General features: G+C 44.1%; 1 protein-coding gene across 4 annotated transcripts in view; it reads right to left on the bottom strand.

Annotated features, from left to right (window-relative positions):
• Positions 1 to 12,283, bottom strand: part of HECW1 (HECT, C2 and WW domain containing E3 ubiquitin protein ligase 1) — a 236,427-nt gene extending 224,144 nt beyond the window's left edge. For all 4 annotated transcript variants that reach the window (XM_081932565.1, XM_081932568.1, XM_081932564.1 and 1 more), the window contains exon 1: positions 11,968 to 12,283. In XM_081932565.1, the coding sequence (XP_081788691.1) occupies positions 11,968 to 11,997 (30 nt within the window). In that variant the 5' untranslated portion in view covers positions 11,998 to 12,283. The remainder of the gene's footprint in view (positions 1 to 11,967) is intronic.
• Between the last annotated feature and the right edge of the window lie 4,256 nt (positions 12,284 to 16,539).

The following is a 16,539-nucleotide window of genomic DNA, read 5'->3' on the forward strand; positions in this document are numbered from 1 at the left end:
ATGAGTCACCACATACTGATGTGCACTTGCAGCTGCTTCTGGGGTGCACTAGGGTGCGTTGCATGCGTTGGCTTGAAATACTGGACTGCAGTTTGTAGGGGAGCCCCCAGAGGGTGCTGCTTGTGACTAATGTTTGGAGTGATTGGTAATGGTGTTTTCCTTGCTGAGGTTTGTCAAGCTAACTTTCCAGTTTTGGAATTCCATAGGGTCTTTACCTGGACTCGGAACCTGTCTTGGATCCTGCTAGCTTGTTACCTCCTAAGGAGTTTGCCTTTTTCCAATATTTCATAAACAACAGTCACAAAACAGCCTGCCCATAACTTGCAGGCCCTTCAGCTGGACTGCATCTGCCTTGTGGCCATTTGACTGCCAGATGGCTCTGCCCACACAAAGTAAGCTGATGCTGGAATGATTGGGGCCTCTTTATTGCCCCTCATTGTCAAGACAACTTATAAATAAAGTTCAAAGGACCTGGACTAACTGACCTCTCACTTATTCAAATTCTGTTTCCATGGAGACCTTTCCATGAGGCTTTTGCAATCACTTAAGGAGTAAGGCTTGGAATTTGCTTTGATCTACTGAAACAGTTTTTTTTTTCTTTGTTAGGCTGCTGCTTGCTTCCAAGCCACATGCATTTGGCCTTAATAACAGTAGATCAGACTGGATAGGTTGGGAAGTGGGGTTGCTTTATCATGCGATTCCTGGGTCCCCACCCCTGGAGCTCAGTTAGATGAAAACAAAGTCTATCTTGCTTTCAAACAGGGAGAGAGAGGAAACATGCTTTTCTAACTGCAGGATCTGCTTTCTCAGTATATCAGAGGAGAAAAAAAGAGTCTAGTCTGTAAGCATTCTTCCATACAAAACAGGCTTTTCAGAGCAGATTGAGCCAGCTAGGTTGTAGAGGCTACTTTTTTCATACAACTCTTGGCCCCTGTTTAGCACATTCTCTTAATCACAACAAAGTCCTTCATCCCAGGACAGTTAATCAGCCTTTCTTACTGAAACTGGATGTTTCTCTTTGCTCCAAGAGGGGGTGGGGGAAATCCCGGCAGCTGTTCTCGGTTAAAATGCAAACAGAATTTGGTATTCAACTTCAATGACTTTTTTTACTCGAGGGGAGCTCAAAATAACAACTTCTTTTTATTGGAGGGGAGTGAAAACATCATCTTTTTACTGTTCTGCCTCGAGCATTGTAGGCTTGCTCAGGGCATGCAGTTAACTCCACGCTTAGAATCTTATTTAGATCACGTTTATTATCAGGCATTCTTAATAGCAAACTTACAGTTCAGAGTTAAGATACTTCTGACTTTCCATAATCTGTCCCATCACGTGGTGTAAAAAGATGATAATTTCACTCCCATGTTGAGCAGAGATACAAACACTACTATTCCAGTTCACGAAGGCATTTAAACTGACCAGCTATAAATGTTGCACACAGGCAGAATGCCCCAGTGGCCAATCAGAAACAGAGATGTGATCACATGTCATGGAACTACATTTCCCATAAGGCAGTCTCTGTCACATTTCCCAGGAAGTAGTTTCTTAAAGGAGACAGTTCTTAATTTCTACACTAGTTATATACTGCTGGGGCAGCACAGTACTTTATAATTGGTATTATAGGCTGGCTAGGCAGGCTACATTCCCACTATCTGTATATGTTAGCTTCTTCCTATTCTACACATGCTTTAGCTTAGCTGATAAATGATAAATGATTCACTTTTGAAATAGTTACTCAATTGGTCAATTTTAATGAGTTTAAGGACTTCTTTAAAAGTAGTTAAAGATACTGAAAAAAAGTAATTCAATTCTCTAAAAAAATATTTGCAGCTGCAGAAACAAAGCTTAGTATAGAATTAGGATCTGGGGGAAAGTCAGCACTTTATGAAGTTAGTCTTAACAATTAATATTCTTCAGATTTCTTTGCCTATGCAATCCTACCTTTAAAATACTACTTTGATATGGCAACAAAAGGGTAGCAGAATATACATCAACGGCTTATTCAGAAGACATGCATTCATTTCCCTTCCGCTTCCTTTTTTCCAAGGTACAGACCACACTCAAGCTGCAACTTTGGTTTGAGAATTATGATAAAACCACAGAAAGAACTTACCATTTGTTTATCCAACAGTGCTTCCAGGAGCAGCTTATCAGAAATGATTCAACAATATGAGGCAGCTCCCTGCCTGTTTCTGATTAATTTCATTGCTTAAATGTACAAACTAAAGCATTCATGAACTAAACTGCAGTGTGTTTTGTTTTCAGAAGCACAAGTGACCCTTATTTTTTGACCCCATAACTGCTGCAAGGTGGATACATGTGCCATGAGTTTATAAATTGCTCTTACGTCCACAAACAGTATAAGACAGGGATGTCAAACTCGTGGTCCATGGGCAGGATGCGTCATGTGCTGGCCACGCCCACACTGTTTTAATGAAGAGGGAAAGTCACGATACATCATGTTTTGACAATGTGATGATGCGAGTTTGACACCCCTGGTATAAAGAGAAATGGCTCCTGCCATCAGAGTGTTTCACTTTGAAAATGCAGCGTTTCTTGCATTGTTTCAAAAGTAAAACTCATCATGAAAGATTGCCTCAAGAAGTTGTTTTACATTGTTTCAACAGGAGTGCAAATGTATATTACTAACAAAGAAATTATTTTATATTCCAATGTAAATTAATAGTCTATTTACCTTTATCTCCCTGTAATACATATTTGAAGAAATTGAGATAATTTAATGGTACTCCCAGTAAAATTATTACAAAAGGTTTCCTTCATATTCCGCATCCTCTGAACAGGATAATAATGTAAAATATTTTTATTTTTTTAAGTTAAAAATTTGACCATCAACAAAGGAGGAATGGGGTAATTTATTTTTGTATTTGAGCAAAATTCATGTCTCTGTTGGAAGATATATATTTATTTCACTTATCAAAAGAATGCAGGGATGTACATTGATTGTTTGGTATTATTGGCTGGCAGATCAGCTACATTCCCACTGTCTGTATATATTAGCTTCTACCTATTTGGTTATAATCAAAGAGACTTAGTACTTCACCAATTGTTTAGAATTCAAGGATAAGAGCAGGGGTGCATCCTTCTTGAGAATATTGGAAATTGAAGGGCCCTTATAACCTTAACCACAAATTAGCATAAAATAGTTAAGGCTGGTAGCTGGCCACATTAAAGAATTTGAGATCTGAAAAAGCAAAGCAAAGCAAATATTATTACTCTAAAAAAAACTCTGATAAGCACAGAGTTTAATAAGTTACTAAGCTGATTCATTGGTAACTAAGGTCAGTCAAAGTCAAGGTCATGGTGACACTAACTCCCACCCATTGCATTTTCCTTATATGGAACTACAAATTAAAGATTAAGCTTGATGATGATTTGATAATTCAAAGTAGGGATTTATTTGATTTGAGGATCTGCTTTAATAGAATAAATGAGTCAAACACTCCATCTAAAAGTCATAGGCATACAGTTTGTAAAAACCAAATGGTTTTAGATATATTTTTGTCATTTGTTCATACTTTTACTACCAGATGCCAAGGATTTTTTACTTGGTATAGTTTCTAAGCCTGATACTGAATAACAAGCCCACTTCATTTGCTAGAAAGCAGATTATTTGAAAAGGCTTTTCTGAAAGCATAACCATCCCTTTGTGTTTCCTTCATATTCAAGTTTCCCTGCCCAAGGTAATAATGTAAAATATTTGTATTTTATTTTTTAAAATTAAAAATTTTAAATATCCAGAGTAATAGTTGCCCAACAGACTAATTGTTGCACAATAAATCACAACATTGAACACAGCAAAACAGTAACAGCAATATACTCACTTCTGCATATCCTATTAACAAGGTAACAACAGTAAAAATTTGGTTATTGACTTGACTTGATGGGACTTCTGTCCTGATCCAGGTAGTGCTTGATCATATAATATTATAACAGCAGCTATACTTTTAGATATTAGCTAGGTACAACTTTGGGAGAAATGCATATTAAGATTAATTTTATATACAAGTAATCCTTGAATTAGAACCACAACTGAGCCCAAAATTTCCACTGCCAAATAAGGCAATTATTTAATTAATTGTGCCCCATTTTACAATCTTTTTTGCTACAATAATTGTTATCTCTGCAGCTGTTAACTGAATCATGTAGTCTTAAATGAATCTGACTTCTCCTATTAACTTTGCTTGCTGGAAGCCAGCTGAGAAGGTTACAAATGATAATCACACGAACCAGGGACAGTTGTCTTAAATACATTCTAGGCAAAGCACCTGAATTTTGATCAAGTGACCATAGGCTGCTACAACTGTCATAAGTGTGAAAATCAGTCATACATTACGTTTTTCAATACCATTATAACTTTGAACAGTCGCTAAAACAAATGGTTGTAAGTCAAAGACTGTCTGTAATGTTCCTAATGTCTTTATATAAGCAAATCTCTCTATCAACTAATTATTTAACTAACATTGGCAGGAGGAAAGAAAACAGAATAGTTTGGGGAATTATAGGAGAGACTAAGGGATGGGGGGAGTTCAGGTGAATGTAGCCAATTTTCTGCAACAAGAGCTTTGTTTGGGTTTGGGGATATTTGTTTTTAGCTACCAGATTCCACACCCTGAAAAAAAAATGAGAATCCCTGGTCTAGAGTCCATTTCCTAATAAGAGAACTGAGAAAAAAATGTTATCTTTATTCTAATTTCAGAGTCATTAGGAAATAGCAGCCAATAAACATCAGACACTCCCACAATTTGTGTGGTCATCTTAGTGATATCTATATTATGTGATGTTCTGGAAAAGGCCATCATGCTGGGAAAAGTGGAAGGAAAGGGAAGATGACTAGCACCAAAGATCGATGGACTTGGTCATAGTGACAATGAGTGCACCGTTGGGAGACTTGAGAGAACAGATTAAAATAGATTGTCATGAAGAAGATCAATGAAGTCACTAGGAGTTGAAAACAACTTGATAATACATAATCAATGACTGACTGATAGAGCTTTTTAAAGCACTTCCTTTCACAGATCAGCCATATAAACATTATTATATTGATGGTATAGTTTAGTCCAGGGATGGCGAACCTTTTTTGGCTCGCGTGCCACAAGTGGGGGGAGCGCGGGGGGGGTCGTGTGCGGGCGTGCCGCACCCATAATGCAACGCGCCCCCAGTGCGCATGCGCGCACAACGCACCCATTTTTGCATGATTTTTTCGCCTTCCCCAGGCTCCAGAGGCTTTATAGGAGCCTGGGGAGGGCAAAAAGAGCCTCCCCCGCCCCCCCGGAGGCTTCAGGGAATGTCCGGAGGCTTCCCTGAAGCCTTCGGAACACTTAAAACCTCCCCGCCCCCCCCGGAGGCTTCAGGGAACGTCCGGAGGCTTCCCTGAAGCCTTCGGAACACTTAAAACCTCCCCGCCCCCCCCCCGGAGGCTTCAGGGAAGCCTCCGGAACACTTAAAACCTCCCCGCCCCCCCCGGAGGCTTCAGAGAACGTCAGGAGGCTTCCCTGAAGCCTTCGGAACACTTAAAACCTCCCCGCCCCCCCGGAGGCTTCAGGGAACGTCCGGAGGCTTCCCTGAAGCCTTCGGAACGCTTAAAACCTCCCCGCCCCCCCCCCCGGAGGCTTCAGGGAACGTCTGGAGGCTTCCCTGAAGCCTTCGGAACACTTAAAACCTCCCCGCCCCCCCCGGAGGCTTCAGGGAAGCCTCCGGAACACTTAAAACCTCCCCGCCCCCCCCCGGAGGCTTCAGGGAACGTCAGGAGGCTTCCCTGAAGCCTTCGGAACACTTAAAACCTCCCCGCCCCCCCCGGAGGCTTCAGGGAACGTCCGGAGGCTTCCCTGAAGCCTTCGGAACGCTTAAAACCTCCCCGCCCCCCCCCCGGAGGCTTCAGGGAACGTCCGGAGGCTTCCCTGAAGCCTTCGGAACACTTAAAACCAACCTCCGAGCAACCCGGACTTCCGGGTTGCTCGGATGGTCGTTTTAAGCGCTCTGAAGGCTTCAGGGAAGCCTCCGGACGGTCCCTGAACAGGCACGAGATGTGCGTCTCCATCACCTGGGCCCGGATCGCCTCCACCGCGCGGTGCCTCAGGCTCGGCATCCTTGCGCCCGGCCTTCAAATCGCTGCCGCCACCACCACCACCACCGCTAGGACGGGCTCGGCCGAAGTGAAGTCCGTCAGGCTTCAGCCGCGCCGCCCCCGCCACCTCCTCCTCCTCCTCTAGCCGCGCCATCGCAAGGATTAAGGCGAAAGGGGGCGGGGGCGGGGAAAGCGAAGGGGGCTTTGCATGATTTTTTCGCCTTCCCCAGGCTCCAGAGGCTTCACGGAACGCTCGAACGTGGCGCCGGGGCCCGGCAGGCAGCGAACGAGTCGGAGCCTGCCGACTGGAGGAAGAGGGTGAGAGGCTGGTCCTGTGAACGGCGGCAGCAGCAGCGACAATAGTCGTAACTTGCCGGCGGGCCGCTCCGGCTGGGAGACAAAGGAGGGGAAAGGCGGCAGGCAGCCGAGTTGCGACTATTTGCGCCGCTGCTGCCGCCATTCACAGGACCCGCCTCTCACCCTCTTCCTCCAGTCGGCAGGCTCCGACTCGTTCGCTGCCTGCCGGGCCCCGGCACCGCGTTCGAGCGTTCCGTGAAGCCTCCGGGGGGGGCAGGGGAGGCTCTTTTCGCCCTCCCCAGGCTCCTATAAAGCCTCTGGAGCCTGGGGAAGGCGAAAAAATCATGCAAAGCCCCCTTCGCTTTCCCCGCCCCCTTTCGCCTTAATCCTTGCGATGGCGCGGCTAGAGGAGGAGGAGGAGGTGGCGAGGGCGGCGCGGCTGAAGCCTGATGGACTTCACTTCGGCCGAGCCCGTCCTAGTGGCAGTGGCGGCGGCAGCAGCAATGTGAAGGCCGGGCACAAGGACGCCGAGCCTGAGGCGCCGCGCGGTGGAGGCAATCCAGGCCCGGGCGATGGAGACGCACGTCTCGTGCCTGTTCAGGGACCGTCCCGAGGCTTCCCTGAAGCCTTCAGAGCGCTTAAAACGACCATCCGAGCAACCCGGAAGTCACTTCCGGGTTGCTCGGAGGTTGGTTTTAAGTGTTCCGAAGGCTTCAGGGAAGCCTCGGGACGTTCCCTGAAGCCTCCGGGGGGGGGGGGAGGCTCTTTTCTCCCTCCCCAGGCTCCAGAGGCTTTATAGGAGCCTGGGGAAGGCGAAAAATAGCTTTTAAAAAGGTGAACTCAGCTGGCCAGCGCGCGCATGCGCGCTGGCCAGCTGACAGGGCAGCGCCTCGCGTGCCCTGACAAATGGCTCCGCGTGCCACTTGTGGCACGCGTGCCATAGGTTCGCCATCACGGGTTTAGTCTTTCTGAAATATTCGCCTTTGTTGTGTGCTGGATTTCAATTCACATAAGTACAATAAGTCCTAACAATGGTTAATGACAGATATAAACCCAACTCATCTGATTGGGGAACACTGATCTTCAGTTGTTGATGGATTCCAAGTTTCCTCAACTTAAGCCAGTAGTTGAGAAGTGAATAGATGGAGCCATTTGACACTTGGAGGGTTGCATGTTATCATGCAATGAAAAAAGCAAGACTGGTTCAGTCAGTAGATTGAACAAAATGCAGCAACCAGGGTGCATCATTTGATACTTTAAAACCTCTGACCTGCAGTTCATTTTTAACAAAGGCTGCATTTTGGAATGAAGTGCAGGAACACTGGCATCATTCATAACATATTCTGGTGTCCAAGACAAAGCAAAAGCACAAGCAAAACTGGTCCACAATATGGAGATCCTCCTGGATTCCAGGTTCCTGTTTGAAGAGCAGATGGCAGCCATAGTCAGAGGGCCTTTCTACAAATTCCTATTTTATCTCAATGGCTCCCTTTCCTGGGTAGGGAAGACTGGTTCACAGGCACTTCCAATTGGAGTATTGCAATAAGCACTAGATCAGCGATGGCGAACCTTTTTTGGCTCGCGTGCCACAAGTGGGGGGAGCGCAGGGGGTTGTGTGCGGGTGTGCCGCACCCATAATGCAATGCGCAACACTCCCAGTGGGCATGCACGCACAACGCGCGACCCTCCCCCATTTTTACATGCTTTTTTTGCCCTCCCCAGGCTCCAGAGGCTTTATAGGAGCCTGGGGAGGGCGAAAAGAGCCCCCCCCACGCCCCCCGGAGGCCCTCTGGAGGCTTTAGGGACCGTCCGGAGGCTTCCCTGAAGCCTTCGGAACGCTTAAAATGACCCTCCGATCAAACCGGAAGTCACTTCCAGTTTGCTTGGAGGGTTGTTTTAAGCGCTCCGAAGGCGTCAGGGAAGCCTCCGGACGGTCCCTGAAGCCTTCGGAACGCTTAAAACCACCCTCCGAGCAAACCAGAAGTCACTTCCGGTTTGCTCGGAGGGTTGTTTTAAGCGTTCCGAAGGCTTCATGGAAGCCTCCGGATGGTCCCTGAAGCCTCCGGAGGCTCTCTGGGAGGGCGGGGAAGGCTCTTTTCGCCCTCCCCAGGCTCCTATAAAGCCTCTGGAGTCTGGAGAGGGCGAAAAATCGCTTTTAAAAAGGTGAACTCAGCTGGCCAGCGCGAGCATGCGTGCTGGCCAGCTGACAGGGCAGCGCTTCGCGTGCCCTGACAAATGGCTCCACGTGCCACCTGTGGCACGCGTGCCATAGGTTCGCCATCACTGCACTAGATCATACTATCCTTGAAGTTCCCTTGGAAGTTATATTGTGAGCCAGAATGGAAAAGTGTCTGCATTGTTGGGCACTCCTTGTTTAATGACTATTATACTTCTGTTGTGTGAGCTGCACCGACTTCAGTTTTTTTATGGGTATAATTCAAGGTGTGTAGGGTCAGGCTATTTGTGGGACAGCCACTCCTTGGTCTGACTAAAATGAGATGTGAGCCTGTGAATAGTTTGTTGAAAGTGCCAGAGAATTTTTGTCTTATAGGATAGATTTACTGTTTTGTGGTTGCAGTGTTGTTGAAAGTCACCCATGCAGGTAGTTCCTGACTTATGACCAATCACATAGCAATCCTTCCAAGTTAGAACAAACCTACTTAGGGCTACTTAAGATCTGGATTCAAAATTCTAATGATCGGATGACAACTACAATCATGTGACTGAACTTTGGGAGCTCAGCACCCAGGCCACATTTATGTCTGCCTGCAGCATCCCACAGTCACATTAACACGTTTACAATGATTTTGCAGAAAACCAGCATTTATATTGAAATTTCAGCAAAACAGCATCCATAGCAAACCATCGATTTGTTTAATGTCCATGGCATTCACTTAATGCCTGTGCCAGTTGCTTTACTTAATGACTGCCACAAAAAGTTTGCAATTTTATGACTGTCATGACATATGACTATGATGGCCATAACTCTTGTAAATGGAATTAAAGACATTATTTACTGCTTAAATAATGAAAGCTGCTTAGAAATCCATAGCAAACTCATGAGGTAAATAAAATGCATATAATATATAAATGAATGCAGTATTTACAATTATACATCATTAATAAGAATTAACTATAATTATATTATGTACTCATTCAAAAAAGAATGCATTGCCTTTTGTATTACATTTGAACATTTCCAGCTAGAAACTAGATTTCAATCTTTTAGGATAGGCCATGTCAGGAAACATATTCCATAAATATGACTGGAATTTTGTTTTACTGATAAAGGCTACTATAACAGAATCTTGAAAGCCTGGGTGCATTTTCCCTGTGCTACTCTAGACAATGAAGGTGGAGGTCGTTTGAGTTTCTTCTAATGGTTTCTTCTTCCTGTCTGGAATAAAATACTGCTATTCTAACTGAAGTTCTATAGTCCGTCTCTATGGTTCTCTATACTAAATAACTACAAAATAATATATTTACATGAAGTTTGAAAACATAGGATTTCATTGGCTAAATGTCAATGTCTAATTAGCATTAGTCTTCAACAATTAGCTTTATAACAAACTAAACATTCTCACTCACAATACTCAATTATAAAAATAGAATATAAAAAATAAAAGCAAAGTGATAAAATATACTTTTAATCAGCAGAGTCTGCTTTCTAATGTCTTTTCAAAGTGCTGGCAGGATTTTATTTAAAATGCATCATAACTGAATAAGATGCTACTTATATTACTAATAAAAATAGTGTCATACTTTTTAAAACAATTGTATATTTTAAAAGAGATAGATAAACATACATTCCATTCAACACACCATACTCTAGTATACTTCATTGCTTCACAAAAGATAGTCACACAACAGGAAAGTTATAATCCCTTCTTGGTGGAAAATCTAAATTTTCAAATAAATCCCCCAGCTAATATGAGTTATTGTAATACCTGAAATCCTCATATGTTCCTGGCTTCACAAGGGAACAGCTGACCCACCTGCTAGGTTACCTTGTCCAAACAGCAGTTCCTCTATCCCTTAAATGCTGCTCTCTTCAGTCCAGGGATGCACCCCACTGAATCAGATAGTCAATTAAAAATGCAGACAAATTAGTAAAATCGGCCAGGAGAAGAGTTCTTCCCAGCCTAACTGACTGCTGTAAAACAGCTCTCCTCTTCTGCTGTGTGCAGCATAACAGGGGTACCACTGCAGTTCTAAAAATAATGAACATAAACAGGACAAACCAGGACAAACAATGTTCATTTTCATTTGAAGAACATATACTAGTGAAATCCAGTAAGCTCTACCTCCCTATTTATATGTCTGCTGGAAGCTGAGACATTTTTTTAAACAAAAATTAAAAAATCTGCATTATTCATGATTGCACCAGTAATCTTAATTTTAAACTACATACATTATATTGCCAAAAGTATTCACTCACAACTGAGTCTGATTATGTGGATGGGTGAGTGAATACTTTTGGCAATATAGTGTATGAAAACAAACCAGAAGTACTTAACTAAGTCGATGAAGTACCACTCATCAACATAAAACAAGATGGGTGCGAAGAGGAGTTAAGCAAAAACTCATATGTAAGAATTTGCTGCATTGACATCGTCAAAAAAAAAATATCAAAGCTACAGACATCTGATAACTAGATTGCATCAACATTGTCAGATTTATGTGATATACGACCAGTAATGGGTTACTTATGCTTTCCTATTTTTATTAACAGTTAGAATTGAAATTGAACAATTGAATTCCAAAAGTGCCCAACTCCTTTCTCCAATCTTGCAGCAACATAAAGGTGTTCTTGCATATGCATATTGACTTTTAATTCCCTTTAGAACCAGGAAAATAAGGGGTGACATAGTTTGGAGACACTCAAAAAATAAATGTTGTATTGTACACACATAAACAGAATCCTCCTGCTATCTTCTTCCCACTCCCTGACATTTTCAATCAGATGCCAGTAGGTGAATAAAAACAAAAACAAAAATGACAGATTTGCTGTCATTTCACACTCATCTACATTCTCCGTCCCTTTAAAGAAAGAAATCAATCAATTAATAAAGCTTTACAGGGTGTTCTATGACTTGATAATACCCGATAGTTCCTAGAGTATTACTAACATCCTTTGTGAGATAAGCCACAAAAGAGATGTCTCATTTTGGTTCTTTCTTGGACTGGGCACTTAATATAGAAAATATGTCCTGGCCTTTCCCTACTCCCAAAGCGGCTTTCTATTAGGATGCATTTGGTAACTCCCTGAACATGTCCGAATCCAATCCCGCAACAACACAAGAGCCTGGTATGGACCGAGGAGGAAAATGCTGCAGAGTAGGAACCCAAAGCCACAATAACACCCTTTCCAGCTTTCGGGGCGGCGGGGGGGGGGGGGGATGGGAGGAAGACAGCAGGAACATTTTACTATATGTGAGCCAGACAGAGGAGCGGCTCCAGTCCTAAGAGCAGGAATGGAAGAATGCTGGCCAAGGTGAGACAAGGCGACTGAAAATAACAGCAACTACCACTGGGAAGGACCAACCAACCAAGCGAGGCAAAGCGGGACAACTCTGCACGTGTCTTACCTGGAGAAAGCTGGGCTGAGCGCAGAGCATGCTCTTTCAATGGGAGCAATGGGGAGCGGTGACAAAAAGAACAGGCTTTAGATCCCACACATGTGGCTCATGGCTGGATGCCTATTTGCTAAGCTCTCTGGTACAATGTGAGATCGTCTGGCCTTTCCGAGTTCCCCAACCGCCTTGCTGTATCAACACCGCCGCCGCCTCTTTCGAAACTGGAACGACGCGAGGGAGGAAAGATACGTGCGACAGTCCATTCATTCAAGCACCACTAGACTCCTAGGACCCGCAACAACAGCAGCAGAAGCGGCGCTAGCGCGTAATACGCCTCTTCTGGTCGTGTCGCAGCCAGCGCGGCTCGCTCAGCTCAACTCAGCTCCGCCCCGCTCCACTCTGAGGACCGAGCTGAAATAGCCAACCACGAAGCGCGCCTGGTTGCGACAGCGGGTCTCCCCTGGCAGGTCCTCCTTCTCGGATCCCCGGGTGATCATCAACGCGTCGGGGGCTTGCTGATGCGTGTTCTTTGGAGACGGGAGCACGGCAAACGCGGCTGCCAATAGTTCTTGGGGCCTTCGAAGACGATGCATTATTTTCAGGGGCATGGGTGCTGTCGGCCAAGACCACCTGAAAATTCAGCATTGTTTGGGGAGGGGGTAAATTGGGGAGAAACTGGTGGAGAGCGATTAGTGCAGTTTTCTGCAGTGCTTAATTTGATTTTTTATATATATAAAAAGAATGGTGGTATATTGTTGTATCATTTATACACTTTCTGGTTATATCGTCTCTATGCTGCCAAATCTTTCTATTGGGCAGACATTCAAGTGACCAATAATGGGACTCCTGTCAGATGCATTCAGTATGAGTGCTTTTCATAGGATTCAACAGTGTCCAGCCTTTGGAAGCAGGTGATTTATTTTAGATTAGACCATCTAGAAGAGCTAGCATAATATATCTGGTTTGGAATAATCTGAGGCAAAGAATGTAAATTGTCTGACACTGCTATTGTCTAATGATCATCCTGATATTGCACCCCAGATCTGATACATCTGGATTCTATTTCTGGATTTGTTTTCTAATGAGAAATAGGTTTACCTTTTTCTTTTCTGGGAAGATGCAGTTAAGCTAAGTACTATTGATTTTATTGGGAACAGCTAAATTTATATAGAGTTACTAAAAAGGAATGTATTCCACCAAATTTATGGCAGAATGAGGCAGCAGTATTTATTTCAATTAATTTATATAGTTGGTCATCTCACTTAGGTGACTGGGGTTGGCTTACAAGTTAAAATAGCAAAGATACATTTGTATGAATCAATTAAAACAATCAGAAAGTGTGGGAAAGTAGCAACCTGTATAGGCAATATATCCATTTTGAAGGGGCTCAACAAGCCTTGTATTTTCAAGGACTTTCTAGAGTCCAAGAAAGTTGAGAGTAATCTAACCTCATTTGTATCTACTTCTCTGGGAATAAGCCCCATTGAGCAGCCCCCTTCTGAAAAAAAAAACTTTTGAGGTTAATAAGCAGAATACACCAGAGTAGATAGGAGTATTTTGAGTTTCTCACCAACATTCACCTATGAGTGGCGAACCTTTTAGACACCAGGTGCCCAAACTGTGTGTGCATGCTCAAACTGAAAGGTGGGCACGCACGCAAACAGGTCCATGCATGTGCATTCATGAACATGCGTGGGCATGCACATGCGTGGACATGCGTGCATGCGCAGCAGAGACCTGAAGACCAGTTGGCAAGCGAGAGATGGGGCAAACCTTTTGTGTGCTTCTTTTTCGTCGTTTGCAAGGAAACAGAAGGTCACGAAAGAAACGCCATGGAGATCTGACCTGGGGTGACAGTTGCGTGCCAGAAGAGAGGACTCTGTGTGCCATCTTTGGCACACGTGCCATAGGTTCGCCATCACTGACCTATGGGGTGTATTGCCATTTTCAAAACACCTGATTACCAGAAAACCAACCAATGAGACTGATATCTCTTTCCCCATCACTACTATTAAGCCTGTAGGAATGTGCAAAGCCTCGGCCAGATAGCCTGTTTATTTTCTAAAACTAGTGATGGATCTCAGACTGTGCCTTTACAAAGTGTTTTGTCCATTTCCAGTATTATTTTAAAGAATTGCTGCAAGAAGCTCAGTGGCCACCATTGGGGATGTTTTCTATTACTATATTATATATTCTAGCTCTAAAGCATCATCAATTATTTTACTTCTGGGAGGCTTATTTACATCAAAGTGTTGCAAATGCCTGACATTCATTCTGAGCAAAACAAAGCAGTCACCCAGAATTTTTAATAATTGCATTAAGGCCTATGAATAGACCAGAGGAATTTTTGTAAATGATGATAATTCTGGACATTGGCACTTTGCTTTGTATTTTGTAGTTTAATTATACGTTTTTTTAAAAAGGGAAGAGAGAACCTGGCATATGCTGAATGTTTGTTGGCAAACATTGCCAATTCTTTATTGAATTATTATGTATCATCAACTTATTATCTACTCTTAGTGACACAGGTAGATTTTTTCCACAATGATTGTCTTTAATCTATCCTTCAGCTCTTCCAACAATGCAGTGTTACCATAAGTGAATCCAGTCCCCTTGTTGCTGATAATCTTCTTCCCTTTCACCTTTCCCAGCATTAGAGCCTTTCCTTTTCACCTTTCTTCTTAAAAATCCTTCCCGAATGTTGACTTTTCTTCCTGGAAGTTTCTAAACAAAGACTTTACAAGATATAAAACATTTCTGCTAAATTTTAGATCCTATTCTTCCAGTTTGAATGTAACATACATTTGGTATCAGAGGTGATTCTATTTGTCTCTTCCAAATCCTATGAATGCCCATTGGACAGAATATTATTACCGTACCTTTCAGAGTATAAGACGTACTCCCTCCTCCCAAAGAGGGTGGAAATGTCAGTGCATTTTATACTGAATATGGCCATTTTTGCCTTCCCGAACCCCCCCCCCCCCCATGTCTCATTTTTCATCAAAACTGGGACATGAAGAGGGTTTGGGAGGCCTGCAGAGTGCTCCGGGGGCCAGGAAGTGCAAAAAGTATTCTTTTTCTTGTTTTCTTCTTTGAAATCTTATTGTGTCTTATAATCTGGTGCATCTTATAGTCCGAAAAATATGATAAATCACTTGAGATTTTAACTGTACACATGGTAAGAATGGGAAATCAGGAATTTTTTAAAGAGAAGTTAATAATTTTTCTCTATTACATCTAAAAAAAGTTCCTGAAATAATATTCAATTCAGATTATTGATTGTTCGTGATATTATTGATTGCATTTATTTTCTGTTCTGTTCTAGACATTCTCCAGTGCGCTGCTTGGAGAGTCCAAGGAAGGGTTAATACAGCCTATCTGCCCAAGGACTGAGTTGAATTTTCCCCTGGTCACGCCTCCTTTGCCTCCTTAGGTTCAGTTTTAAAAACTCAGTCCGCCCGATAGGACTAGTTTTGGGGAGCTCTCAATTATTGGACAGATAGGTTGAGCTCTCCATTGTATTTTAGTGTAAACAGTTAGTTTAGTGGTTATTAGGATTTTTCCCTTTAGTTTTGGTTTTTAGTTGTGTTTCATTTCGTTTGGAATTATTTTGTCTGTATTTCTAAATTGGTTACTAAGTTCTGAAGCGACGATCGGGTTCCTCCTGCTGTATTTAACTTGCAGCAGGCAGGACAGATGAGACCGCTGGTCCGGCGACTGCTGGCGAGCGTGGAGATGGCGACAGCTCTCTGTGCATCTCCAGCCGTTCCAGAGGAAGGAATTGAAAAGATTTTTTCCTCTGGCGGCGTTTCTGTATGATCGGGAGGGCACGTCAGCCATTTTTGAAGATGTCGCATTGGCGCGTTTTCTAACGGCCACCAATTGGGAGCCTGCTGCATTCTGGGCCGCTCTTCAAGCGTGCGAAAACCGCGGTGGCCATTTTTGTTTCATCAACTTGCCGCCGACAGCAGCAGACTCTCGCGCCTCTCCGCCTCGTCACAGATCATCGCCGAGGGTTGCGAGGGCCTGTCCGGAGTGCTGGCAAGCCTAAGCTTCCCTCTCAGCGACCCCCACCCCAGGGGGCGGCGGCAGGGAGTGTCCTGGTTCCTGGATCCAGCCTCCAATCTCAGCTTGATCTGCGGATGCTTTGGCGCTGTCTGGCCAGCATCCATTGCCCTTCCCGCAGCTGCTGCTTCTTCTACCCGGACCAACTCCTCTGACTATGGCAGATGAAGGTTTGGAGCAACGGGAGGAGCTGGCAGGGCCATCTGCAAAGCGCAGTAGGCCAGATCCCTCAGGCCAAGAGAGAAAGGGAAATAAGGGCACAGGGGGGAAGACTTCCCATTCTTCTTCTGGAAGCAAGGCCCCCAAACACCACGGGGACAAGGGGCAGGAAACTCCAAAGGAGAGGCCTGTTAAAGCCCAGGTTCCTTTGCCTCCTCTGACCGGTGAGGCTGGGCCAAAGTCTCCTCTACTCAGACATGTGGGAGAGGAGTCTCTTTCTAATCTAGGGGATCAGTCTCTCAGCGTCACTTGACTCTTAAAACCGCCTTTCTAATAGCGATCGCTTCTGCTAGGAAGGTG

Source organism: Natrix helvetica, assembly GCF_964273705.1.
Source record: "Natrix helvetica genome assembly, chromosome: Z".
Classification (NCBI taxonomy): domain Eukaryota; kingdom Metazoa; phylum Chordata; class Lepidosauria; order Squamata; family Natricidae; genus Natrix; species Natrix helvetica.